At 41.4% G+C, this 27577-nt stretch overlaps 1 protein-coding gene across 2 annotated transcripts in view; it reads left to right on the top strand.

The window, feature by feature from the left end:
* Dhtkd1 (dehydrogenase E1 and transketolase domain containing 1) overlaps positions 1-27577 on the top strand; it is a 46186-nt gene that overhangs the window by 16591 nt on the left and 2018 nt on the right. Inside the window, exons 6-16 of one of the 2 annotated variants that reach the window (XM_063253728.1) lie at positions 4320-4491; positions 7538-7736; positions 9011-9323; positions 10106-10190; positions 10681-10820; positions 16710-16860; positions 17783-17889; positions 21032-21196; positions 24152-24234; positions 24574-24743; positions 26288-26373. In XM_063253728.1, coding sequence (XP_063109798.1) covers positions 4320-4491; positions 7538-7736; positions 9011-9323; positions 10106-10190; positions 10681-10820; positions 16710-16860; positions 17783-17889; positions 21032-21196; positions 24152-24234; positions 24574-24743; positions 26288-26373 — 1671 coding nt within the window. The remainder of the gene's footprint in view (positions 1-4319; positions 4492-7537; positions 7737-9010; positions 9324-10105; positions 10191-10680; positions 10821-16709; positions 16861-17782; positions 17890-21031; positions 21197-24151; positions 24235-24573; positions 24744-26287; positions 26374-27577) is intronic. The other variant, XR_010048861.1, reaches the window with a different exon arrangement.

Genomic DNA, 27577 nt, shown 5'->3' with positions numbered 1-27577 from the left:
CCATGTGCTGTTGGACTTCTGTTAGGAAGTCCTTGCCTAGGTCTGTAGCTTCTAGTGTTTTTCCTGTTTTGTCTTCCATCAATTTCAGTGTTTCCGTTCTTCCATATAGAGCTTCAATTCATTTTGATTTGATTTCAGGACAGAATGAGAAAGGAGTCTAGTTTCAGTCTTGTGCAGGTAGATAGGCAGTTTTCCAGCACCGTGTTAAAGAGGCTGTCTTTTCTCTAGCCTATGGGGTTAGCCCCTTTGTCAAAGATCATGTGGGTGTGGTGCTTGGCTTATTTCTGTGTCTTTTCTTTCATTGGTCTGGTCTGTGTTTGTGCCACTACCAGGCTGTTTTTGTTACTATGGCTTCCTAGAATTACTTGAAATCTAGGATTGTCATGCTGCCTGCTTTGCTCTTTTTGGGTAGGATTGCTTGATCATTTTGAGTCTCTTCTTATTCCATATAAATTTCAGGATTCTTTCTTCTAATTCGGTGACGAATGTTGGTATTTTGATAGGAATTGTGTTTAACCTTATCATGGTAATATGGCCATGTTGATGATATTGATTCTGTCTATCCAGGAACAGGAGGTATCTTAACTCGAAAAAATTAGACTGCCAAAAGCAGTTGACCAATAAAAAAACAGGGCAGATTAAATGAATAGACACTACTGACAAGAAGTACAGATGGCCAATAAATACACTAAAAAATGTTCAGCCTCTCTGGCCATGGGGAAATGCAAATGAAAACAACTCTGAATTTCCATCTTACTTCTCTCAGAGTGGTTCATCAAGAAACAACAAATGTTGGTGAAGATGTTGGGGAAAGGAGCCCTTGTGCACTCTTAAGGGAATGGAAACTAGTATAATCATTACAGAAATCAGCATGGAGAGTCCTTAAACAACTAAACCAGGGATTCCATTAGACCTTCCTCTGCCTCTCCTGGGTGTTTTCCAAATAAAGTTACGGGCATCCTACTGTATATGCATACCCGTGTTTATATCAGAACATGTCAAAGCAGTTAAATTGTGGATACTTTCTAGATGGACATCAGCAGATGTGTGGATAGACAGTGTGTTATATACACACGTGGGACATTATTCAGCCATAAGAAAGAATGAATTTGAGTCATTTATAGGAACCTGGTTGACTCTTGAAACCACAGTGAGTGAAATAAATCAGATACAGAAGGTTAAATATCACATGATTTCTTTTATATGAGAAATGTAAAATACAAATAAATCAAACAGTAAAATACAGGAGGGATAGTAGGAGACAGGGAGGGAGGCTCTTTGGAGATGAGGAAGGGAGGAAAATTGAGGGGAAGGAGATGGAAAATGATTGAGTTTGGACATGTAGGTACGAATTCCCCTAAACAAATACTGTGTGTCACACACATACACCAGTAAAGAAAAGGGTTAAGTCAGAGGATGCTGGGCAGAAATGGAGCTAGGAAAGGACCAGGTCCTGAGGCTACTGTCCTGCACACATTGGCCAGCGTGTGCAATGTCAGGCACAGCATAAGAAGCACCACCATGATGAATGTACATAGCAGATACTCAGGAAGGGACAAGGGGAGGGAGAGGAAGGAAGAGGAGGAAGGGGAAAGGCAGTGGGAGAGGGGAGATGGGAGCGGGGAGCAGCGTCCTTTCCTCCGAAGGGCAAATTACTGCACCTCCCAGACGGAATAGCACAACTCTTACTGGTAGCTAAGAAAGAAATAGAAGAAGTCAGGCGGCTACTTCTGTGAAACCGTGGCCACCCAGGAATTTATGCTGTATACATGCATGTGTGTGTGGGTTTACCTGGTTTGCTGTTTTGTTTTAAAATGATGACCTTGAAAGCTGGAGATTGTAACAGTGGTAGAACTCTTGCCAGGCACACTTGAGGCTCTGAGCTTGAGTCCCAGCACTGAAAAAAATTTTTTTCTAATAAAATGAAGGCCATTGACATAAAGCAAAGAATGCAGATTAAGGGTCACTTTTTTCATCTTAACTACGCCACCCCCACCACCAATTTTTTGGTAACTCGTTAGATATCTATGAGATTTGGGTTGTGGGTCATGTTTTCTTCAGTTAGTATTGATTTAAATATGGAGCTTTAACTATTAGAAAATAATTGTGGATATCAGTGATAGAGTCTGTGGATGACACGGACTTCTAGAATATTCTGCTGTGTATACAAATAGCCATATATCCCAGTCATGTTGACTTTTCATGGGTCAGAAACTCTTCACAAACATTGGGGATGAACAGAATTGGATCTGAATATGATGTGATGTATCTACGTAGAAATCATTCGTATTTACCCAGTACATTAAGCAGATCTTAAGAATAACTTTTGACATAGAGGCAGAGATGGCGTTCTCTTTAAAACGACAACTGCCTTCCTTTGTCTATTCTGTGTTTCCAAAGTGCCCGAGCTGTCTGTGTGTCTCTGTCCTTGAGCAATTCTCATGTGTTGTGAGGACTCTTCTCATCTTGGAGCCTGTGAAGTAACAGAGGTTAGCTTTGCAGGGCCACCGTTTCCTGCCTGTCTTGTGTTTACCTTGGTCCTGGCACTGATGAAAAGTTGGCTCCTTGTCAGCTCTGTCCCAGGTCTCCCACCACACTGTTCCCTTTGTCTCACTCGCTTCCAGTTCATCCAGCGTTTATGGAAGACCTTTACCTTACACATTCTCATCAGCACCATGTAGTGGTCTCTTTTGATTTAAGACACAGAGCAAATTCACTAGATGATGTATACGTGCTTTAGCATCATGAATCCTACCAGGATCAAATCATACTGGTTGATACTAGATATTATCAGATGAGCCAAGCTCTGCCTTACAATTTCTGAGAAGATACAGAAGAGGCAAGCACCTCTCTTGCTTGCTATTCTACCCTTTCTCATTGTCCCCCAAGAAATCTCATAGCCAAGACCCAAGAGTAAGGAGTATTCTGATTATCAGGGAACTCTGACCCTGTGTTAGGCTGAGTGTTGGACTTCACACTGTAGAAAAGGCAAAGGCTCCCAAATCCTGCCTGTGAACTTCTAGTTTGGGGTACTTGGTTCTGTTACTCAGGTCTTTAAGCCTTGGTAAAATTGAAATATATTACATTCCTCATAATAGTCAGTGGATTCAATGAGAACATGTATATTTAAGTTCTTTAACCCAAGAGAAAGGATCGGAGGAGTGGGTTAGCAAAAGGAGTAGGAAAAATGGACATACTGTAGGAGAGGCTAGTCCAACCCAGGTGAAATGTATGTTCTTCTTGAACCCTGGTTGCCTGATTGTAAAGAGTCCTCAGCTGGGTGCTGAGTAGATTAATGGAGAGTAACACAAGGCATGCTCTTAGTATTGATATCTAAAATATTCAATGGATTGAGAAGGTGGGCCCTGGAATTTCACAAAGGTATAGGAGTACTTCATTACTTAAGAGAAAACACTTCTATAAAAAATGATATTGCTTAGGACATTTTCTGTGGCTTTTTTTTTTTTTTTAAATCTCCTTCCAGGAGTTATTCTTCACTCACGTTGTTTTTCATTTCTGTTGTTTTTAGAGTCAATGGTAACCTCACCTTAGGGAGAACGGATCATTTAATTCAGTGCAGCATTTTAGCTGTACACGAGAATCCCCTTTTAGCATGAAGTAGGTATTATGAGATCTACCATGCCCTTCTGATGCACTTTAGATGGCTAGGGAAAAAAAAGTACCCCTTGTCTACCAGTTTGTATACTGGACTTTGTGGTGATTTTCTGAAATGCAGACTTGGAATGTTCTAGAAGGACAGCACCTTCTAGACATCTATTTGCTTTTCCCTCGGATCCTCTTTCTATTTCCACGTGATGAGTCCCCGTTTGCGCACACCTCCTTGTATTTGCTGTCACTTCATGTTTCTGCATTTACCTGGAGAACCAGGGTGAGGTGAGGTGAGCTGTGTAGTCTTTCTCAGGGCCCGGGATCCTGAGGCTGGACAGAGTTCAGTGCTCCGCGCTGCTCTGCGTGCCCGCAGGCTTGTTCTGCTGCAGGCTTCCCGAGAGCTCCTTCTATGCTGCTGCTGTATAGATGGGACTTTGCTGGAGGGATGTGTGTGGATGGTGACCTTGGGTACAAGACGTGTCTTAATTGATGGTGGCTGTAGGAGGAAAAGGATGGATTAAAGAGCTTTGGAGGCTGCTTTTGAGACAAGCTAAACCATTCTAGGATCTTCCTAAATACCTTTAGGAAGTCAAGGAAGTGGGGAGAGGATGGCGGTTTATATTCCCGGTAGTATTGTAAAGTGGCTTATGCCAGACTGAAAACCTGAACTTAATCCCATGTTTCTTTTTCTCTCTTCACTCATGTTTTAGGTTCACGGTGATGCTTCTTTCTGTGGTCAAGGGATTGTTCTTGAAACATTTACGCTGTCTAATCTCCCACATTTCAGAATTGGTGGGAGCATCCATTTGATTGTCAATAACCAGCTGGGCTACACCACTCCAGCAGAGAGAGGAAGGTCGTCTTTGTACTGTAGTGACATTGGTACGTAACAGGGGGACTGATGTTTTTGAATCCTATGAGAAATTCTTAGAGAAACTTCTAGTTCATTCAAAACAGTGGTTTTACTGGTTATCCCATTTGTAATCTTGGGTCAGATATGATCACTACTCACCAAGAGTTGCAAGTGAGTTAACATTTCTTTTAAAGTCTGAGCGTGATATTTATTTATGCATTTAGTTAGTTAGTTAATCTGTGTGCTAGGAATAGAACCCCAGGGCCTTGTGCTTCCTATGCAAGCTCTGTATTACTGAGCTATATCCCTGTTAATTTAAATCCAAAAAAATGAAAGAAGGATGGATGATTTTTCTGTATTAATCGAAGTCTTGGAGAGCTACTGGCATTGTAGTTTTGGTATCTTAGGCATCATTTCTCTGAGTCGTATAGGGCAGGGGCTACTCTTAGCTAAATCCTTCTTCCTGGCTGTAACATTCTAAGGTGCTCAGAAAGGGGTGGCTGAGATATATAACATAAGTTACTATGTGTTAGGCAGACATGGTGGCTTCTTAACATCTGTCTCCCTCTTCCTTAAGTGAGCAGCACAAGGGAGGGATCTTGAACGAGAAGCCCCCAGCCTCTTGCAAAAGTGTCCCCCTGTACCAGCTCAGGTTCCCAGATGAGAAGTCTGGCACCCCAATTCCTCATCCTTTCTTTAGACTCCAGAAGCCCTGACAGCCAGAGACAGAAGCACATGTCTTACTAAGAGATGGCAGAGGGAACAGCAATAAGAGCTCCATCCTCCTTCCAGAGATCTCAAAATCCTTTTTATTCCATGCCACATCTTTTCTAGGGAAGTCAGAGAGGCTGCATTTCAGAAATGCTGTCATAATGGTTTTTAACACCTTTTTTACTCATTACTGCTGCTGTTTCATAGGATAAGGAACAGTTTTGACATGTTTGTGGGTTGTTTTTTAAATCACACGTTGATTTCTCTGTTTTAACATTTTCATTAAATATTTTGGTGGGGAGGTAACTCGCACCATGAAAGAAGTAGGGGGATTTGATATGAAATCTAGCAATACTATCATTCATGGTTCAGAGTGATATTAGTCTAGTCTTGTATGTTCAATTTCAGCATACGTAAAGATAAAGACAGCTACTACGAAGAGACTGAGAAACATTATGCTAGACATTATTGACTTCCCCAAAATCAGGTCTTGAAGACCTAAAAAGCCTTCCTCATCCTGTAATGATTTGATTAGTTCTATAATGTCCAGTATATATTCAATGTGTGTGAAGATGGGGACAACTATTTGGAAGAAAACTAGAGAAAATAAGATACACAGTGAAGATCTCCAGGGTACTTGCTTTGAAATCTATGTTTCTTTAAATTGTTTCCTTATAAACTGTTCTGTTTTGCTATGCTTAATCTCACCCCCTTTAAGATAAAAAGCAAGTGTGTAGGACTGATAACCATATTACTAAGTTCTTGTTGGATCGTTGAGCAGAACTGTTTGCAGTGTCATGGTTTGAATATCTCTTTGTATGCTTTAATTTTGTAACTTGAGCAACTATTTGTAAGATGACGATATGTAACTTATCAACTAGTGATTTCTTACTGTTTACTTTTCTGAAATTCTGCATTGTTTCTATCCTTTTTATCCGTTTTTTTTTTCTTTAAATAAAAAAAAAGAAGTAGGGGGAAAGAACTGTGCCTTGTTTCAATAATTTTTAAATAATTTTTAGGCTGGATAATGATGCTGCTTAGAATTCACCTTACTCTGTTTAATTAAAATCAGTATTTCCTTTAAAGAAAAAAAAAAAGTGATAAAGAATAGAGCTAAGAGTGTTCAGTCTTAAATGCTTAAGTAACCAGCCAAAGGATCTGGTAGAAATCAGAGAGCAGCTCAATTAGTATAATAGTGGAGTAATTACCTTTAGAATATTCAAACTTGGAGGACCAACTTTTTTTGTAATAGCCAGGGTAAAAACAAAATGTGAAGAATTGAACTCAACTTGCTTTAACCTATACAAATTAGCAGTTGTAAATGAAAGGTAGAGTTTTTACTGCCTGTTTCTATTTCACAGCGTTACAAGGAGTTAAAAGATCTGTCAGGTGGTTGGACTTACTGTCTTTTTATATCCAGAGCACGGAGTGGTTTCCTTCTTGGGTTGTCTATGTGACTTCTTTGTGGTTCATCTAAGAGAGACAATGAGACTCTGAACAGATTCTAGAAATCTCTTTTTCTAGGATGCATTTTTTTTTAAATTTTAAAACAAAAAATGCAGAATTTCAAAACAAAATAATAGATTAAGAGTGGTTATTATATTGTATATTGTTATCTTCAAAGTACAAAATACAGGCATGAAAAAGATGATCAATCAAACAATGAAAGCACAAACTGTTCTTTTCGATGAGCTAATAGAGATTAGAAGTATAATTATCTATCGTTTGTGTTTATACATATGTATGTATATATATATATTCTTTTCCCTTCTTTCTTTTCTCCTTTCCCCCATCCCAGTTGTTCCTTCCTTTTGAGCAGTTTCTTCCCCTTTCACGTTCGCAATATCTGTTGTACATTTTGGATCTTATTTACTCTTTCAGTTTTTAATACTAGGGAGACAAATATTGTATTATCTCCCTAGTTTAGGATGCATGTTTTAATGCCCTTTTATCTCAGAAACAGAAGAAGAAGAAGAAGAAGAAAATAAATGTTAGCTACTATGTGCCAGGCATTGTAAAGCCTTAATACTTTTTATCCACTGACTGATAACCTTCAGACTCTCAGTAAGAGGCAGGACTAGACTGAGATTCTTAAGTTTACAAAGTCACACAATAAGTGACAGAACTGGGACTTGTCAGCTGAACCCCAACCTTTGCGTTGTTAACAACTACGTCAAATGATCTTTAGGGGACAGGATGTAGCTCAATAGCACAAGTGCCTGCCTGGCAAGCGCAAGGTCCTGAGTTTGATTCCTGGCACCAAAAAAAAAAATGATCTTTAGGACAAGGGTAGGTAGGTCTTAGGGGAAGGCTAATCTAATTCCAGGCTAACTGGTTTGCTTCATGTCTGTCACCCCTGTTCAGGGAAGCTTGTGGGCTGTGCCATCATCCATGTTAATGGAGACAGGCCAGAGGAAGTGGTCCGGGCCACACGACTGGCTTTTGAATATCAGCGCCAGTTCCGCAAGGATGTGATTGTTGATTTGCTATGCTACAGGCAGTGGGGCCACAATGAGCTGGATGAGCCTTTCTTCACCAATCCAGGCATGTACAGAATCATCAGGTACAACCATAAACCTCTACCTCACAGTTTGTGCACTGTTGTGTACACACACACAAGCGTTGGTTTTGATGCTGGAGCTGGGATCCAGGACTTGTGTGTGCTTGGCAAGCGATGCAGACTGAGCTAGCGCTCTAGCCTTATTATTCTGTAATAGATAGTTAGATCAGGGATCAGGGTGAACAGCTGCCTTGGTTCGCTTAGAACATAAGACTTGTAGTGCTGAACTGGGACAGTCCTGGGCAAACTGGGATGCTGACTGTCTCAGTCACGTTCTCTTCAATGGGATGAAACACCTTACAATTTAAAGGGACAGAGGGTTATTTGGGCTCTGTGTTTTCAGTCCATGGTTGCCTGGCTCCAAAGCAAGAAGGGCATCGCGGAAGTGCCTGTCAGAAGAAAGGTGCTCATGTCATGGTGGCCAGGAAGAAGAGAGAGGAGGAGCCAGAGAGGGAGGTTGATGTGGCAGAGAGGGATGCGTAACTGTGGCATTTTTTCCTCTAGACACTAGAAAGTAAAACAGACCCCTCTGAGACTAAGTTAGAGCAGAGGAATAAACTTGGTGGCATCCTGCTTGTAGGTAGCAGAGAGGCACAGCTCAGAGGACCAGAAGCTGAGTTCTGGCTTAGCTCTGCGCTCAGTAACTGAAGGAGTAGGCGCCTCAGGGCTCCTTTGAAAACATCGGACTTCTCACTTTCATCTGGTACTATGTTAACAAATTTTACATTTTAAAGGATTATATATAAAAAGGCACAGTTGTTATACTATTTGTAACCTTGTGCTAATTATTACAGTTAAAGAACTAGCAAAGCAACCTGAAACTGGTCGTGGCCCCCTGAGGCTCAGTATTTTGTGAAATAAAGGGAGTTCTCAATAGACGGGTACAGTGGATCAGTCTTATAAACAGCTCTCTACGATTTACCAAGTCGTAGAAAAACTCCCCTATTCTACCTGAATGTATCCAAAACCTTACCATGGTAAATTTATTTTCTCTTGTTTGCCTAGAAGAAGCTATGACTCCTGAGTGCCTTTAATTGATTGTTGACTTATTTTGTGAATTTATTAAGATTAAAGTCACATGATACAGATTTTACCGCAGTACTTTAAAGTGAACAATTCAGTGGCATTTAGTACACGCATGATACTGTAAATCGCACTGCTGTCGGTCGCAGAGCATTTCCTAAGTGCCTTTTAATTGATAACATACTCCAGTGCCCTCCACAGTGACTGTCTCACTTTCACAGATTAGGCTGGTGTTTTCCCCTTCTCTTGAGCAGAGCCCGGAAGAGCATCCCAGACACATATGCAGAGCACCTCGTTGCCAGCGGACTCATGACCCAGGAGGAGGTGTCTCAGATAAAAGCCTCCTACTATGCCAAGTTAAATGGCCATTTGAAGAACATGGCCCACTACAGCCCCCCAGCTACCAACCTGCAGGCACACTGGCAGGGCCTTGTCCAGCCAGCAGCACGTGTCACTACCTGGAACACCGGTGTGCCCCTCGACCTCCTGCGCTTTGTTGGTGCCAGGTCCGTGCAGGTGCCCGGGGAGCTGCAGATGCACAGCAGCCTTCTCAAGATGTACGTTCAGGTGAGGTGCTGGACACCACTCACCGCCGCTTTTTATCTTTGCTCAGCGAAGGGACTGATACTGGTCTGGTCTTTTTGGTTGCTAATTCATTTGACAAATATTTAGTGTTTATTATTAGCTCTAGGAACTGATCTTCACTTTCTTTTGTTGCTGAGTCAGCCAACTCAGATTGCTTTTTCCATATTGCATACTCATTATAAACAAATACAGAAATGTCTACTTTCATTTTCCCAACTAGTGAACAGAATACACTTTAATAGCTTAAATAAAGGAGACAAAATTCACCACGTATACCCTGAAGGTAACCGTTTGCACCCTTAAACATGCTGAAGTTTTACATATGATCTTATGTCAACCTTAGGATGACAAACCGTCCTGGTTGGCCTAGGACTTAATGGGTTTTCTGGAACAGGACACTTTCAGTGCTAAGGCCAGAAGAAGAAAGAGTTAAACATGTTCATCTATAGTTCCTCCGAATCATAGAAATATAACAAGCTGTATGCTTAACATCTAGTTTAAGAATTCAGATATTGCAATTGAAGTTTGCAGGACCCCCCCCCCCATCTCCTCTCCTCTTAGCTCCAAAAGGTGACCACTCAGGTGAAGGGTACGTTGGCTTTGTACATGGTGGCTATCATACTCTACTCTGTCCACTCATACTCTGTTTTGATTCAAACTTGTATTATTGATTCTTACCATGGTTACATTAAATTTTTTTGAACTCATGTGAAAAAGGATATGGGTTCTAAAAAGTTTCTTTTCTCCTCCCTTCCACTCTGCAGTCCAGAATGGAGAAGGTGATGAGTGGGACAAATTTAGACTGGGCCACGGCAGAAGCCCTGGCCTTGGGCTCCTTACTCGCTCAAGGTAAGGAATTCCTTACAGCTGACAGAGAACGTGACAAGTGGCGCTGGTTATGTGCGACTTCTGTGATTTTCTGGATCACAGCTGCTTCCTTCCTGTTGTTTTCATTGGCTAGAGAAGTCTTGAAACATGGCCCATGATAATATGACTTATTATAGTGTGTTTCACGTGACAGCATTCGTCACAGAGTGGAGACAGTGGCACAGCCAGTCTGGGAAACACCGGGTTTAGTGTAAGATGTAATAGAAACATACTTTCTCCAAAAATTATAAGGCAGGTAATGACTCTCCTTTCCTATACAATTTTACCTTGATTGTAGACTTTTGGATGTAAGAAAGGATTATTTTAATAAGGAGAATCTGTTACTCTAAGAAAATTCCAAAGATTAATGAAATCCTGTCTCAAAAAATAAGTAAATTCAGAGTAACCATGCTTTATCATTAGTTGGATTATTCACAGGGATCTGGATTTATTTTCTTGCTTGCCATTTAAGGTTTTAATGTCCGTCTGAGTGGCCAAGATGTTGGCCGCGGAACTTTCAGTCAAAGGCACGCGATGGTGGTTTGCCAGAAGACAGATGACACGTACATTCCTCTGAACCACATGGACCCTAATCAGAAGGGGTTTCTGGAGGTAGGATGTTTCCATATCTGTGTCAGATCCAGCCACCATGTACTGCACTTACAGCCTGCTTACAGGAACTGAAACCAGATGTTGGCAATTTGAATCCAGTATTTTTTGAAACAGGGATGCTAAGTGGGTGGATGGTGTTGAACTGTAAATCTGAAATGGAAGTAACAGACCAGACAGTACACTGGAGCTGTTTTCATCTGACTACCTGTCTGCATGCATATAAATGTCAAATGGATATGCATTTTGTCAACTCAGAATGATATTATAAATCTGCATATTATAAAGTTAGGCAAAATGTGGATAGTAAGCTAGTATTCCTTGCTTCAAACACACACACACACATTCCACTTCCTGGCAGTCACCTGGTTCCCTAGGCTTCCTGGGCATTTGTGGCCGCCTGTATCTGTGCTGTTCTCTTCAAAATCTTTAGGGCAGCAGCTGACTCTATTTTTTTTTTCTCCAACTATTAGCATAGAACTCAGCACATGATATTTAGGAAAGTAGGTTATTATTTTAAGTAAATTAGATGACATCGCACCTTCTTTTCTACTATAGCCATTTCATAATATAATCTTGAGATTACTAGTGTTTTCTTAAAAAAAAAATGTGCTTGGCAAAAGCAGTATTCCAGGAAGATTACTGGAAGGACCTGCAGCTCATTTTTCCTTTAGGCGAGTGTAAAATCTACCTCAGACTGATGAGCTAGAGAAGTGAGTGAAATGTTTAAGATTCTCTCCACCTTAATGAGACTTTCAGTGAATTGTGATTTGATATTTACAATCACTTTTGAATATTGACATCCTACTTTGAAAGCTCAATCCAGTTTATAAGGCTGGAGGATTGCTGCAAGTTCAGGACCAGCGTGGCCTACCAAGTGAATTCAAGGCCAGTCTGAACTGCATGGGGAAACTCTGTCTCAAACAAACAAACAAACAAAGTTCCAATTAAATATGCATATTAAATATGATATAATGTTCACTACTTTTTTAACAATGTGTTGGTATTTTTTCAGTTTTTATTAGTACACGTGTGCATTACCTAATGATTACATTCCTTGTGTCAAGTTGGTACTTGTACATAAAGACATTTCAATTCTTTTTACATCCCCTTCCCTTTTCCTTTCTTCCTCCATCTCTTGATTCCTTTCCAATTTGAAATAGATTGATCTCTCTACTTCCTATTATTCATTTTTTATTTTGCACTTTATTTATATTTTGGGTTTTTCATATAAGAGAAACCATAAGATACTTAAATTTGTGTGTCTGATTTATTTCACATAATACTCTGGTCTCAAAGTCCATCTATTTCCTACTATTTATACACAGTGGAGTGCTAACTATATAAAATCTAACAAAACAAGACAGAACAAAGCCAAACCTAACAAAATTGTGTAAATAATGCAAGAGTTCAAGACAAGAAAATAAGAAATGAACAGTAGTTTCCCCCTTTCTCTCCCAGGTGTTTCCTCCCCTTTCTCTTACATTAACTATTTTGCTTTTGGATCCCATCAACTCCTTCTGTTTCTTCTGCTAGGGTTCACGCATGTGAGTTCGAACCATTTCACCCATGAACATGATCTCCAGTTGGGTAATTTACCTATAGGAGCCTTGAGATTATTCTACTTTATAACTGGGTAGCTTTCACTGCATGAAAATACTGTATCTTTTTTTTTTTTTTTGTCTTTCTCCTTTTTATCGGTACCAGGGATTGAACTCACGACTCCCTGCTTGCAAGGCAGGCGCTTATGCCACTGAGCTAAATCCCCAGCCCCTACCGTATCTTTCTTATCCATTCTGAGGTTGATGGGTAAGTTACTCTTTCTTCTGCATGCCCAGTGCGGGCTGAGAGACACAGACAGATCCACCTCTGCCTTCTGTGCGCTGCCACCTTTTAAAAGCCTCATCCTGCAGGCAGCCAGTGTGGGCAGAGAGAACCAGCAGATCCACCTTCGCCTACAGGAGCTGCCACTGGAAGGCTCCTTGCTGCAGGCAGCCAGCAGGAGCAGGGACACACAGCCCCGTAAGCCCTGTACATCCGTAGGCCCCCCTGGAGGCCCTTGGTTTCCTTGGCAGCCTTTGGTGGCAGTGCACAGAAGGCAGAGGTAGATCTGTCTGTGTCTCTCGGCCCGCGCTGAGCATGCAGAAGAAAGGGCCTTCCGGTGGCAGCACCTGGCAGCCTGAGGCGGATCTTCTCACTCTCTGTCCCTGCTGGGCATGTGGAGTAAAGGCCTTTTGGCGGCAGCGGTTGGCAGGCAGAGGAGGATCTTCTGTAGGTGACACTTCCTTAGCAGTGGTTTGGTTTGACTGGCTGTGCTATATTCTGAAAGTGGCCAGCATTCTCTTACTAACAGTGGGTTCAAGCAAGGACTGGAGGCTCAGTGATAAATCAGTAGGTCATTGGGGTTACCTTTCCCCAGCTCTTGCTCTGGCCTTGATCTGTATCTGTCTTGTTTTACTCTGCTTAAAATCTGCAGTGATTTTGCATATCATGTGTATTTATAAACCAGTTTCAGTACTTTAGTAATAAATACATACAATGATACATTGAGAAAGTAAGGTATCTAAATCTATACAAGTGTACAAAGTACAATAGATTCATAGGAAAAGGGGCAGCTATACCCACTCGGGGAATTCAGGAAATGCTTTAGCGAGGAAGCCACATTTGATCTGGGAATCAAAAGGCGTTAGTAGTGGTCCAGTCTAACAAATACAGGGGAAACATTCTAGCTGGACACAGAACACATAAATTCTGTGGGGTGAGAGGATATGATATACTAAGAGAACCACAGATGGCTTCAGATGATCTGCAGAGCAGCCACAGGAATAAAAAGGGAGTAGCTGGGGAGGACTGCCTGGGTTGTGAAAGTCTTGGGAATCACAGGGAGAGGGTCCATGGAGCACTGGGCCCAGGCGGACAGCTGCTCATGTTAGATGAGTCTGGGCGCGTTCAGGGTGGCAGGCCATAGACCCGATTTCCATAGTAGAAGAATGCCCCTGACGGTGCTGTGGAAGCCTGCCAAGGATGAGAAAGTAGGGTAAGGACAGAGACCTGAAATAGGGCCGCCGAGTGCAGATGCAGGTGGACACAGATTTGTCCACCAGGGACTTAGAGTTGGAGGGCGTGGGGTACAGAAGAAAGACTGCTGTAGGTTACGTCCTGGCTTCCTTACGTGGACAACTGGAAGATGACCACGATACCCAGTCAAGTAGGTTATAAAGGACAAAGGACAGCTTTTGTGAGGAAAGATGATGGATTCCATTCTGGATGTTTGACTTTGAGGCAGCTGAGTGACATAGAAGTTTCTGCCAGGCAATTAGATCCTAAGATATATTTGGAAGTCATCAGGGCATAGAAATGTCTGAAACCATAGAGCTGAGAGAATCTCACTCAGAACTCAGAATGAGAGGACCACAGGTAGGGTCCTGGCAGAAACAACATTTGAAAGGGCAAGTGGGAGGCTGGGGATATACCTCAGCGGCATAACTCCTGCCTGGCAAGCACGAGGTCCTGAGTTCGAGTCCCAGTATCCACCCCCCCCCCCCAAATAAAAGGTCAGGCAGAAGGAAAGTATTTCACAACAGAGTACTGAGAGGCAAGAGGAGAAACGGAAGTCACTGGGGCATGGTACCCAAGGAGGGAGGTCATTGAGAGAGAGAATCACATGCATGCTGCACTTAGGTTGTGGAGGGTGGACCTCACCATGGATTGACTGGGAGGAAAATCTAGACCATGCAGGTGCCCCCTGGGCACCTGGTGTGACTTAGAATTTTTCTACCTTATGGTGTGGAAGCGATACACATTCCATACAAACCACACTTTGAATGCTGAAGTTTGCACTTTTCCTCAGTTGCTGGTATGTCAGCAGGATGTCAGGTAACGGATTCGAATCAGGGGTGCAGTTCTCACTTAAGAGTGGAGAGGACCAACACTCGACAGTACATTGTGTGTGCAGCTGGGGTGTTTGTAGGTGAGGTGTGGTAAATGGGTCGTAACTGACAAAATTTCCACCACTTACCCTGGGTCCACTGGGATATGACTCCCTCACAAGTGAGGAGCATCTGTCCTTAGCTGATGAGTAGGCAGGAGTCAAGGGGTGAAGGCAGGTGGACTAGATGAGTCTTTCTGAAAGCTCTACCTGAGAAAGCAATGGTCTTGGGGGGAACCCAGATCTGGAAAATGGGTATGTCTTATTTTCTTTTGAAGTTGTTGATTGACTGCATGCTGGGGAAGTGGGAAGACCAATCAGGAGAAATTCAGAAAGGAGGAGCTGAGTGATAAAGCCAGGTCCCAGAAACAGCAGGAAGCAGGTGGATGCAGAACAAATTTGTCAGCCAGGGAGAAAGAAGAGGACAGGGGTGGGACAGGCAGAGATGGAGGTTGTGTGGCTGCTCCAGTCCCTGTTATAGCACATGCTGCAACTTGGGAAATACGGTGGTCTTTTTAAATATGAGTATAGGATTATAATCTGAACCGATCAATTATGCATAATCACAGCAGGCTAATAAACAGGCAGTTGTTTATGTGTGTCATTGTTCTTGTCTCTATGTCATAAATTTTCATAGTTGTAATTAAAGCTATAATTTTCTCTGAGTTTTTGAAAATAAAGGCTTCATGAGCTATAGCCCTTAAAATCCAACTTTTCAGTGTATACAGTGAGGCTGTTTCTAGTATATTCACAGAGTTGCACAACCATCACCACCATCTAATTGCAGACTATTTTCATCACCTCATCAAGAATCCCTGGACCCATCAGTGGTCACTGCCCTGTCCATCCAACCCCATTCCTGCCACCCCTGAGCAGTCTGCTCTTTGTTTCTATTAATATTCCTATTTTAGGCATTCCAGATAAATCAAACAGGGCCTTCATAACTTGCTTTTCTCAAGTGCTTGGTGAGATTGCAGCATGTATCAATATTTTATTTTTATTGCTAAAAAAAATTCTATAAACATGCAACTTTAAAAAAAATTTTTTTTTTGTCTTTTTCCTTTTTATCGGTACCGGGGATCGAACTCATGACTGCCTGCTTGCAAGGCAGGCGCTTATGCCGCTGAGCTAAATCCCCAGCCCCCTAAAAAATATTTTTTTAAAAATTGAAACAAACACAAAATTATTTGTAAATGTTTAGCATATAGGACCAAGGAGGTTTTTCTCACCTTTGAAAGCAACTTGCTAGCCTGATACCTACAGTAAGTATTTCTTACAAAAAAAGATATTCCTCATCACTGAACATAATCACCTAACTCGAGATGTTAAAAGCAACATGTCACCAGCACAGTGTCATGTTACATTTAACTGTCTTGTTTCTTTGACTTCTTCAGACTATTTTTGTATTCTGGCTTTTTTATGTTATGATGTTTCTGTTGACTTACCCTGCAAATATGATGTGAGAATAATAGATCCTAATCAAAGGCAGACATTTATTTTACAACTTTTCCGTCTTCATTTTGTGACTTTTTTTTTTTTTTTTTGGTCTTTTTCGTTTTTATCGGTACCAGGGATCGAACTCATGACTGCCTGTTTATAAGGCAGGCGCTTATGCCACTGAGCTAAATCCCCAGCCCCAACATTTTTTTTTTTTTAAAGCTGTGTAACATAAACTTTCTCTCAGCTCTCATGGTGGACCATCTGAGAGTCTTGCTTATCCTTGAAGAGAATGTTTCATACCCATATTCTAATGTCTTTTTCTTTTTTGCTCTTTGTCCCAACTTTGCCCAAATGCATCTGTGATACTGAGCTGTAAGTACCTCTTCTCCAAGCAGCGTGCTCATGAATGAATGCACCTTCGCCCCTCCTCGCTTCCAGACTTGTATGACAGCTGGAAGCTTTATCACTGTGGCTCCTGCTGTGTCCCCTGGCATGCAGTGTCTGCTTCTCCTCTTTGGAATTAGGTCAGCAACAGCCCTCTGTCGGAGGAGGCCGTCCTGGGATTTGAATACGGGATGAGCATCGAAAGCCCAAAGTTGCTGCCCATCTGGGAGGCTCAGTTTGGTGATTTCTTCAACGGAGCGCAAATCATATTTGACACCTTCATTTCTGGAGGTTGGTGTTGATGTGGAGCTGGGTGGTGATACATTGCTCCAGCCTCCTGGGTACAAATGAAGGATAAGAGCCATTGTTGCTTTTGAGACTCCTGTGTCCCACGCCAGCTCTGAGAGTTGGGATCATCCTCTCCCCACAGCAGCCCCCAGCTGCCTCTCTGTCTGAATGAGGGTAGGTCCAGGGGGCACCTGCTGTCTTCCAGGGAGAAGACCTGGCCGTGCCTGCCAGCTCCTGGGCTGTTCGAATTCTGCACCCATGCCCAGGGTATTCTGTGGTGACCATAGCCCGAGTAACTAGCACTTGATCCAGGTCCCTCAAGTACCTGAAAGGTGAAAGTTCTAACATTAATACCCGCTTCCTGTAAGAACTCAGGGGGCTTAAGAACAGGTCTGAGGCACTCCTCAGATCCTTAGTCTTGTTTTCTGGGGGTTCCCACTGTGGGCTCTTGAATATCTGCCTCAGGTCTTTCCGATAGTTGTTTCTCTATCTCTTTGTGGTTGTAAGGAAGAAAAATATCGGATGCACCTGGACATTTGGCATTTCCAGAGAGGATTCTAAAGCATCCCTCACCCTTTATCTGAGGACAGTGCCCTGTGTTGTCAGGGGCATTAAGGAAGGAAGGCACTGCCCATTCTTGCTAGGAGTTGTAGCTGTGGGAGCTCAGTGGCTCATGCCATGGGGGGAGCCAAGTCATTCACTTTTGAGTTTGTCTTCACTCATTTAAGCCCAGGGCACTGTCATCCTAGGTTTGCATCCAACAAAATGGATATTACTGCACCCCTTTCATGTAGGGTGACAAATGCATGGAATGAAAGAGTTTTGTGGGCTCAGGCAGCAAAATAATATTTGTTTCACATTGCAACTCCCTGCAGGCTGATCGGCTCTGCTGCACAGAGTTCTCATCCTCTCCCTATGCTTCTAGGCGAGGCCAAGTGGCTCCTACAGAGTGGCATCGTCATCCTCCTTCCCCATGGCTATGATGGGGCTGGCCCAGACCACTCATCCTGTCGCATAGAGCGGTTCTTGCAGGTATGCTGGAAGTCTCTGGGTTCCAAGAAACGCTTTCCTGCTTCCTACGTGCTTGAAAGTGAAATTATATACAGGATAGATTGTTTCATGTGCATCTTAAACTGTAAGAAATGTTAATGTTTGAATGAAACAGATTTAATGCAATATCATTTGGCTCAAATATGATGGTAGCACAATTTCATGGCATTTAAAATGGTTTTTGGAGCACCTGCCCAGCATGTATAAGTCCCTGGGTTCAATCTTTAGCAACACAGAAAGATTAAAAATTGAATAATGGTTCTTATTTGGCCAGGAGCAGTAGTCCCTGCATCAGGGTAATCATTAAAATCCTTTAGAGGGAGCTTTTTTCATAAACAGAGAGACAGATACAGGGGCCAGTCTCACATCCTATTTCTAGATACTCGACATAGGAATCTTTATTTTTACTTTTAAACACTTTTTTTCAAATAATGACTATTTTTGTAAAATGATCCATGATCATGAAAACATTTTAAATGTTCTCTCAGAAATAACTATTGCTCTAATTTGTTAAAAAATAAATACAGTTATCAGAAGATAGGGCCTTTAAAGAGTGACGGAGTCATAGGTCACTCTTCCACATTTGACTCTGTGGGCAAATATTATAAGCTACTGTTTTTTAAAATTTTATTGTAAAAAGGATAAAACCAAGGAAAATAAAGCAGACTAAAACTAAACAAAGCAAACCAGTGTAAGTGATACAGGACTTCAAAACAATATGAAATTGACAATAGTTACCATAATGCCTCTTGTTGTCTTCAAAATAGCTGCAGATACCTTCAGACATAGTAAAAATCAAACAAAACAAAACAGAATTGAACCAATAAAAACAAAACTAATGAAAGCAAAAAGGGCTTCAAAACAAGACAGTAATAAATCCATAATGGCTGTCATAATATATCTTGCTATCTTTGAAATAGCATCTCATGCCATTGGTTATAACAAAATGAAAGAAAATAAAACCAATCCAACAAAACAATCACTGTAATTTGATGATATATAAAATGATATAGAACTTCAAAACAAGATAATAGAGAATTAACAGGGGCTACCACCTTCAGAGGGAGACCCCCCCAGATGCCACACTACTTACTGCTATCTTTTGAAGAGGTGATCAGACCACTGGCCCTAGACCTACAAGGTCAGTGAAATAGCACAGCACCACAAATGTAAGACTCCAGTAGCTATCATTGCAGCCAGTGTCTCTCCGGATCAGTCGGTCGCTTAACTGGGGAGTGGAGGTGGGGGTTGACCCTTCTTGTTTGCCGACCCATGCACTGGAAGGGGCTGGGGTCTGGCTGCCACCGCCCCACCCATGGATGGCAGCCTGTGCATGGCACTGGTTTGCAGGGAGGGCTTGCTTCTTGGTGAATCCTTGTTCTCTGCCCCCTGCAGTCTACGAATGGCCTGTAAGCTACTCTTGTAAATTTCTAGGTCCTGCATTAAATCTGTTCTCCTGCAAACACTGACTAATATGGTCGCTGAGATTATTGCACATGTGTTTTCAATCTCCTTTAAGGGTGGCAGTGTGGTGGGTTTTCTGCAATACACAATATGCTCTGCAGTCCACCATACGAGGGTAAAACCATCTGTTGAAAAAACATACTATTTTTCTTTTCCTGAAATGTACATATCTTTTATGTGGCAGACTATACAAAAATGACCAAGACCATGTGAGGCACAGTCAGTTTGCGTAAACTGCCTAGAACAAAAACTGATAGTTGTATATTTGTGACTTATGATGATCATTTCATGTTTCTTCATGATTGTCTCGAGCCCTTTGTTTACATCACTAATTTTATTTTAGCCATGCAGAAGGATTAAAGGTGCTTAGAAGAGTCTTTGCTGTTTGTGTAAGTGCTTGCTTATTTCTTCTGCTTTCCCTGTGATCATATCAAGCTTTTCCTTCATGCCATTTACAGTGTGTTTAGTCCTGTCTGTTCAGTTCTTGATGTTTCGTATTTATTAGATTAGTAATGGTAAATTTGGGCTCTCACTGTCTTTTGTTAGCATTATGCTTTCCTTTCTTTTCTAATTCTGTTGTGTCCTCTTTAAAACCGTCTTTCATGGGCTTCGTTCCTTTCCTAGTCCTGCCTCTTGCATCAAGTTATTTGGTTGTGCTGTGTCATTTCCTTTTGTCTTCAGAGAGACTTGATATTGTCAGGTAGTGTGTGTGTGTGTGTGTGTGTGTGCGCGCGTGCGTTTGTGTGTGTGTGAGTCCCTTAAACATTTTGCTCAACTTCACTTGCTTAGAACAACAGTTGAGTCCAAGGCCAGTTGGAGAGGAGAGCTCTGCTGACTGGGGGTGTCTCATTGCTGAATTTTTCTGCTCTTTTGATATTCAGCAGCAAACCTCCCCTGGGGCCTCTCCCCAGTCAGCATGAGCCCGCCCCCAGCCCCCATGCTGTCTGCGTCTTGAGGTCAGGACTGGCCTCTACTCTGGATTTCACCTTTATTTTCCCAGGTTGCCTGCTCATTCCCTGTGCTCAGATTGGAGAGATGAGTTAGAATTCCTATGATTTTTGTCAGGTCAATTCCTTTCTCCTCCTTGCTTTTTGAGGAGGGTTAAGAACCATATTTTCAGTTTTGTATCAAAGCAGGATAAGACTTTATTTTCTTTTTTTAATTAAAAATTGTATTAGTACATGTTTGCAGTAATGAATGATTGCGTCCATTGTGAGGAATTGGTACATGCAGGAAACACATCTTAACTCTTTTTACTCTTCTTCCCCTTCCTTCCCTCTTGAGATTTAACTTTCTTGATCCCAGCTTTTAAACCTTGTTCGCTGCTTTTGATTTTGACTTTGTCTTAAAACACACACACACACACTCACACTCACTATAATTTTGCTTATTTCCTGAAGGACAGTGAGATTCTGTTATTTTTGTTCATGTCGTCCTGGGTGATTTTTGCTATCGGTTCTGTGTGTTATGCTAACAGGTGTTAGCCTAAAGCCACCGGAGCGCTCCCTTGACTGATACTTCACAGGTCCTGGGTTTATCCTCTGGTATTTTTCATAGAGAGAACTTGCTTTTACTCAGAATGCGTGCATTTCCCCCTGGCTAGCATGGCATCCCTCTGATTGAAATAAATGATCTGAATGTCCCCCGCTTTCTTGCCCAGCTGTGTGACAGTGTGGAAGAGGGAGTGGACGGCGACACTGTGAACATGTTTGTGGTGCACCCGACGACTCCCGCCCAGTACTTCCACCTGCTCAGAAGACAGATGGTGCGGGACTTCAGAAAGCCCCTCATCGTCGCTTCTCCCAAGATACTGCTCAGGTTCCCTGTAAGTAGAAAAAGCTGCTGCCTGACCGTCTTTGTCTGTCTCTCTTTCTCTTTCTTTCTTTCTTTCTTTCTTTCTTTCTTTCTTTCTTTCTTTCTTTCTTTCTTTCTTTCTTTCTTCTTTCTTCAATGCTGGTGCTGGAACCAAGGGCCTCACATCTGCTCTGCAAGAGCTCTACCACTGGGCTGCATCTCTAGCCCCTTTTTATCACTTTCTGTATTTTATGTTTCTCTCTTTTCCATATCTGTTTTTAGTTCTAAAGTACAGAGAGGCTTCAGTTTAAATTGACTTTGTAGTTTTCAGGTTTTATTTTTTAGCCATCTACATGGAATTGGAAACACAGCCTTTCATTTCCATTCTAACGAGGGATATAGATAGCAGATAGTGTCACACTGGCATCCTAATCTGAACAGAAACATGTTTTGAAATCCAAAAGTCTGAGCTTCTCTATATCGGCAGTAGTGCTGGTGATCAAACCAAGAGCTTTACCCATGGTAGGCAGGCAGTTCACTGCTCAGCTTCACTGCTCAGCTACAGTCTCCCTGATTCCCTTTTCCTCCTTAATGATTTATGAAGGGAAATCCTACTTAACAAAAGTGAATGTTATAGGGCCCGGGATTTAGCTCAGTGGCATAAGCACCTGCCTGGCAAGCTTGAGGGTCTGAGTTTGATCCCTGTCACCAACCCCCCCCCCCCAACAAAAGAATACTGTAACAATATATTGTTGTGATTCTTTAAAAGAATACATATATTCTTGGATTACCCATTTAAATGCTAAGTGCATAATACATTTTTCAAATCGCAAAAATATGCTAGTTTTCAAATGGTAGCATTCAAAGTAATACCATTTTGCATGCATTTATCTCATCTACTATAATTATTTTCAGTCTCCTATGAGAATTCTTTTGGATGCAACTGCTGAGGTGAAATTTAAAATTTGGCTTTTCAAGAATACATTGTGCTGCTCACAAAGGTGACAGAGTCTGTGTTCAGGACCGAGGGGTCTAGAGGAAAGCTGCGTAGGATTTGCATGGGATTTGCTTCTACTTCTTTTCAGCAGTGCCTGGCAGTGCCAGAGGAGCAAAAGAGGTCCTCATTCTCAGAGGTGGCACTTCCAAGGCTCTAGACAGCTCCCCCTGCAAACTTTGCATCCCAGGTCCCTCCTTTGTTTCATCCCTGCCTGGCCCTGGGAGTCGGTGTCAAGGAATACATTTCCTGTAGTCTCCAACAGCGGCAATCCCTTTGCAGTGGTCTGCTTATTCCGTTCCACCCCAGGCTCTCAGCAGCCTCAGAGCATCACAGAACATTCAAGAAAAGTTGATGTCATCCTTCTAACACAGGTTTTCTGATAAGACACTTGTAACACAGATTCTTCTCTTTTCTTTTTTGAGACAAGGTCTCACCATGTACGTTAGGCTAGTCTTGAGCTATGTGGCCCAGCCTGGCCTTAGCCTCCTGGCAATCTTTCAGTCTCAGCTTCCTGAGTGCTGGGATTATAGGCCTGAGCCATCAGGCCTGGCTAGCACCGATAGTTTGTAACAATGTCACAGTGCCAAGTAAAAATGTAAAATCACTATAAATCATTTCTGAGAAATATAGTTTTTTCTTTCTTTCTTTCTTTTTTTTTTTTTTTTTTTTTCAGTGCTAATATGGAACTCAGGACCTTGCTAGGCAAGTTCTTTAACCTGAGCTACATCTGGGATTCTTGACCCAACTTTCATTGGGTCTTCAAGATTGTCACCTGTTCCTCAAATCATGTTAAAAAAGGGCATACTTACATTAAATATGTATATGTTACTAAGTATTGTGTGAGCTATTAGAATACTACTGAGAATTTGTTTCTTAGTTTGAAACAGAGTAAGAGATCATTTTCTGACCCTAATTTTCTATTCCTCTTTTATTCTCTCTCTCTTTCTGTTTTTGTTTTGTTTATTTATTTTGTACCTGGGATTGAACTCACTACCCTTCTTATATATATGTAACTTATATAAGAGAGGCCTTCAGGTATCTTCATTAAACATGTAAATCCTTTTACTAATTGAAAATGAGGATGGCTATTACTGAAATATGGTTCTTCCTGAAACTGACTTATTGATAAAAATGACCTATCAGACTGCAAGTCAGCCATTTCTTTGAGTGGCTACTCAGAGATGCTTTGACACACAGACACATGAAACTTTTGGCTGGTCACGTGGTCCCCAAATCCTGGGCTGCCTGCCAGACTCTGAACCCTGATTCCCAGAAATGGAGGCTGATGAGAGGCTGCAGTTTAGATGGAGAAAGATCGACTCTCGCACTCCTCACCTAGTACCACTGAATATTTAATTTCCACTCTTTAGGTTATATCACAGTGTCCCCCCATCAGTACAGCTGTTCACAGTGGCCTAATCAAAAACATTATGTTCCCACTTGAGGTGAGAGTATAGAGACACTAATTAGATGAAAGCAAAAAGGATGGAATTCCTAAGCTTGACTTTGTCAGTTATCTGCCCATCATTGCAGTTAGTATGTATGTATTTATTTTTCCAGTATTTATTTAATTTGAGCCAGTCAATTAAATTTATTTTCCACAGTATTAGACATGTACTGTTCCTAGTTGTGCTGACCAGATAAGTTTCCCTTAATCAATTTTAGTCAAAAACAGAAATAATGGCTATCACCCAGCTGTTTTGGTTCACAATATGAATTCTCCAAAGTATTTTCAGTTCTAAAAATCAGAACAGATTTTTATTGATAATACAATTGTGTGATCAAACAGTATTCTTAAAATATTGTGTCACCTGTAGAGTGGCATAGGCAAGTGGGTATCTTTAATGTGACTTATACAGAGCTAATAAATACAAAGGTATTTATTAGTATGTGTACGTGCAGTGCCAGCCTAGAATTCCAGTGCTATGTTTTTGGCAAAGATTCTCCTTTCCACCAGTTGATACTCGTGTGGCTTTTTCTCCCCGTCAGGCAGCTGTGTCAACTCTACAAGAAATGGCCCCAGGAACAGCATTCAGACCAGTCATTGGTGACCCATCTGTGGATCCAAAAAAGTAATTTGATGTGTTTCTCTGTGTCTGTACTCTAAGATGGAAGTTTAATGAGAGGGAAAGTTAGTTTGAACCATTAAGAACTCTGAAGTGATGAAAACCTTCCTTGTTCTGATAGCAGTCCTTTAGATCCATGGAATAGGAATTACAGCGTGTGTTAGAGTGAACTGCTGGGCATTAGATTACTAAAGAAGGATTCGCCAGGGTGCAAGAGAGGACTGTGCCCACTGCAAACTCCCCACAGCATCATGTACGAGTCACTGCCATCCAGCCTGCCCTCGCTTCTGAAGTCATTCTTAAGGGTAGTCCCTCACCATCCACGGTCCCTCTCCTCCCCAACAGTGTCAAGACCCTCGTGTTCTGCTGTGGCAAACACTTCTACGCCCTGCTGAAGCAAAGAGAATCTTTGGGGCCCAAGAAGCATGATTTTGCCATCATCCGCATAGAAGAACTCTGCCCTTTCCCGCTGGATTCCCTGCAACAAGAGATGAGCAAGTACAAGCATGTCAAAGGTAGAGCTTGTTCTTTGGAGCTGTTTGCATTTCAGAAATCTGGAACCTTTCCAGATATTCAGCACCTGTTGTTTCAGGTGGAAAGAGGCGGTGGGGGCAGGGACAGTTACTAGAAAATCCAACCTCAGGAGTCCAAGGGTATGGAGAAAGAGGAATAGAGCGGAGTCTCCCTGCTGTCCTCTTCTTTCATCGAAAAACAACTCATCTACTGAGTGTTTTGAGGTTAGCGATGCTGTACTATCATTCGTGAGGAATATGGTATAACTATAAAAGACAAGCTTTTTCAATAATTGGAGCTGGAATGTTGGATGTCTATATGCACATTCTATAGAGAGTAACTCAAAAGTGACCATACGCTGAGATGTAAAATGTAAAAGTATAAATCTATTAGAAGATAATAGGAGAAAATCTCTATGATTTTGAGTTAGCAAAAAGTTCTTGGTTGTAATATAAAAAATTACTCTGTAAAAGAAAATTTGGACTTTATTAAAATGAAAACTTTTAGGTTGTGAAAAATGCTGTAAGGAAAATAAGACCATAAATTGGGAGGAAATATTTGCAAATGTATGTCAACAAAGAATTAGTATCATACTTTATGGATCTCTTAAAACTCAATAGTACAAAACAACCCAGTTTTCAAAATGTTCAAAATTTTTGGAAAGGCATTTTCCCAAAGAACTGGATAGCAGATAAACACTTTAAACGATGCTTAACTTCATTCATGGTTAAAAAAAAAAAAAAAAAGAAAAAGAAAAAAATTAAGCCAGCATTAGATATGGCTACACAGCTATAAGAATGGCTAAAATTACAATAAAACTGTAGACTGATGATACTAACTACTGACGAGGAGGAAAAGCAATGAACCTCACTCACTGTTTGTGAGAATACGTGTTGTAGACTCTGGAAAAGTCAGTTTCCCATAAAATTAAATCTAAGTTACCATAACCTAACATTCAACTTCTTGATATTTACCCAAGAAAAATGAAAATACATCACAGAAAAATTCATATATTTATAGCAGCTTTATTAGTAACTGCCTCAAACTGAAAACCACCAAAATGTCCTTCAAGTAGTGATTTAATAAGCACAGTTCCCCAAAGCAAAACATATCTGTACATTCAAAACACTAAAAAGGAGTGATTACTATACACAGTATGGATGAATCATAAAATGTATTTTATTAATTAAAAGATGCTAGATGCAAAATGCTATATACTGTGTGATTCCACTTTTGGAAAAGGCCAAACTGTAGAGGTAGAGATCTGTGATCGCCAGTGCTTGGGGGCGGGAACTGGGTAGAAAGGGGCAGGATGAGAAATTCGGGGTGTTGATAGAACTGTTTTGTATTCATGATTGGATTGGTTAGTACCTGACTTATAAGCAACACTGTGTCATATTGGGAAAGTATGTATTTAGTTGAGGTGGGATAACTTTCAATCTATCCACTTAACTATTCACCCATTCATCACCCACACCCCCCCTGCTCCCTGTGTTGGTATACACGTTTACTTGAGGTACTGGACTGCATTTTTTTTTTTAAATAGATTTTGTCTGGAGCCAGGAAGAGCCCCAGAACATGGGTCCATGGTTTTTTGTTTCTCCAAGATTTGAAAAGCAACTGGCCTGCAAGGTAATAGTTCGTTCTTTCTTGGGGGGGGGGGGGTGTATATGTGTACGCATGCATGCGTGTATTTATCCTAGAGTTCCAATAGATGTGTTTCAATTACCAGTTTAGTTCTTTAAAGATAAAAATACAAAATCTAGCTGTAAGAGAGGCACAGTGGTAAACTTGTATAGTTCCAGCTTCTCAGGGGGCTGGAGCAGGAAACTCACTTGAACCCATGAGTTCAAGTCCAGCCTGAACAATATAGCAAAACTTTCACTCAAATATAATAAAAAAGGAAATCTACTTTTATACTAGTTATACCTTGATTTATGAACCCTTCTGTTTGGTTTGCAAACAAAAGTGTTCCACAAAATTTTGCTTCTGTTTGCAAACTCTGCGTTTAGTGACAAATGTAACTGCGGCCATCTCCCCCACACAAACACAAATGCAGCGCTCTTCCCCAGAATCAAAAAACATATTAAGTTTGTAAATCAAGGCATCACTGTATTCCTTTTGAGGGATGCTCTGGGTATTTATGGAGCTGTGTATGTGTACGTACTACAGGCTGAGTATCCTTTATACAAACGCCTGGGGCCAGAAGGATTTCAGATTCCTGAGCTTTTTGGACATAGAACTATTCATGTGGATTTTATTGACTAAGTCTCCTTGAATTCTGAAGTCCAAAATGCTCCAAAAACGAAACTTGCTGAGTATCATTTTGATGCTGTAAAAGTTTTGCACTGTGGAACATTTCAGAATTTGAACTGGGAATGTTTAACCTGTAATATTCTAATTATTAAAATTCAGACAAGTAAGCATCCTTGCCTTTTGGTTCCCCTGCCCACTTCTTCCCTGGGACCCTTCACTCAGGCCCTGGAGAAGCAGGGTCTCTAGGGTGCTTGTCTTGCAAGGCTTGTACACATCAAAGGCTGGTAGACTTCTGATTGTTTTTAGGAAGGAAAAGGAAGAAAAAACAACTTTGTTGCTTTGATTAAAACCTGGTTCACTCTTTCTTTCTTTCTTTTTTTTTGTTTTTTGCAATAGCTTCTTGCTGCATTTTTCAGATTCAAGATCCTGTTGTCTCACTTTCCTCATTCAGTTCACTTATTTGATACTAGTTGGATGGGCTCAGATCATTTTGACATGTAGCTAGTTCAAACTCAGAAAACTAAAAACCAACTAATAGTTACTTAAAGGTGAGACAAATGTAAAAAATGTGTTTCACTTT

This window comes from Cavia porcellus, unplaced genomic scaffold (assembly GCF_034190915.1).
Source record: "Cavia porcellus strain 051 isolate PalLab524CR breed Dunkin Hartley unplaced genomic scaffold, mCavPor4.1 scaffold_7, whole genome shotgun sequence".
NCBI lineage: Eukaryota > Metazoa > Chordata > Mammalia > Rodentia > Caviidae > Cavia > Cavia porcellus.
This window is presented reverse-complemented; position numbering and strand designations above follow the sequence as displayed.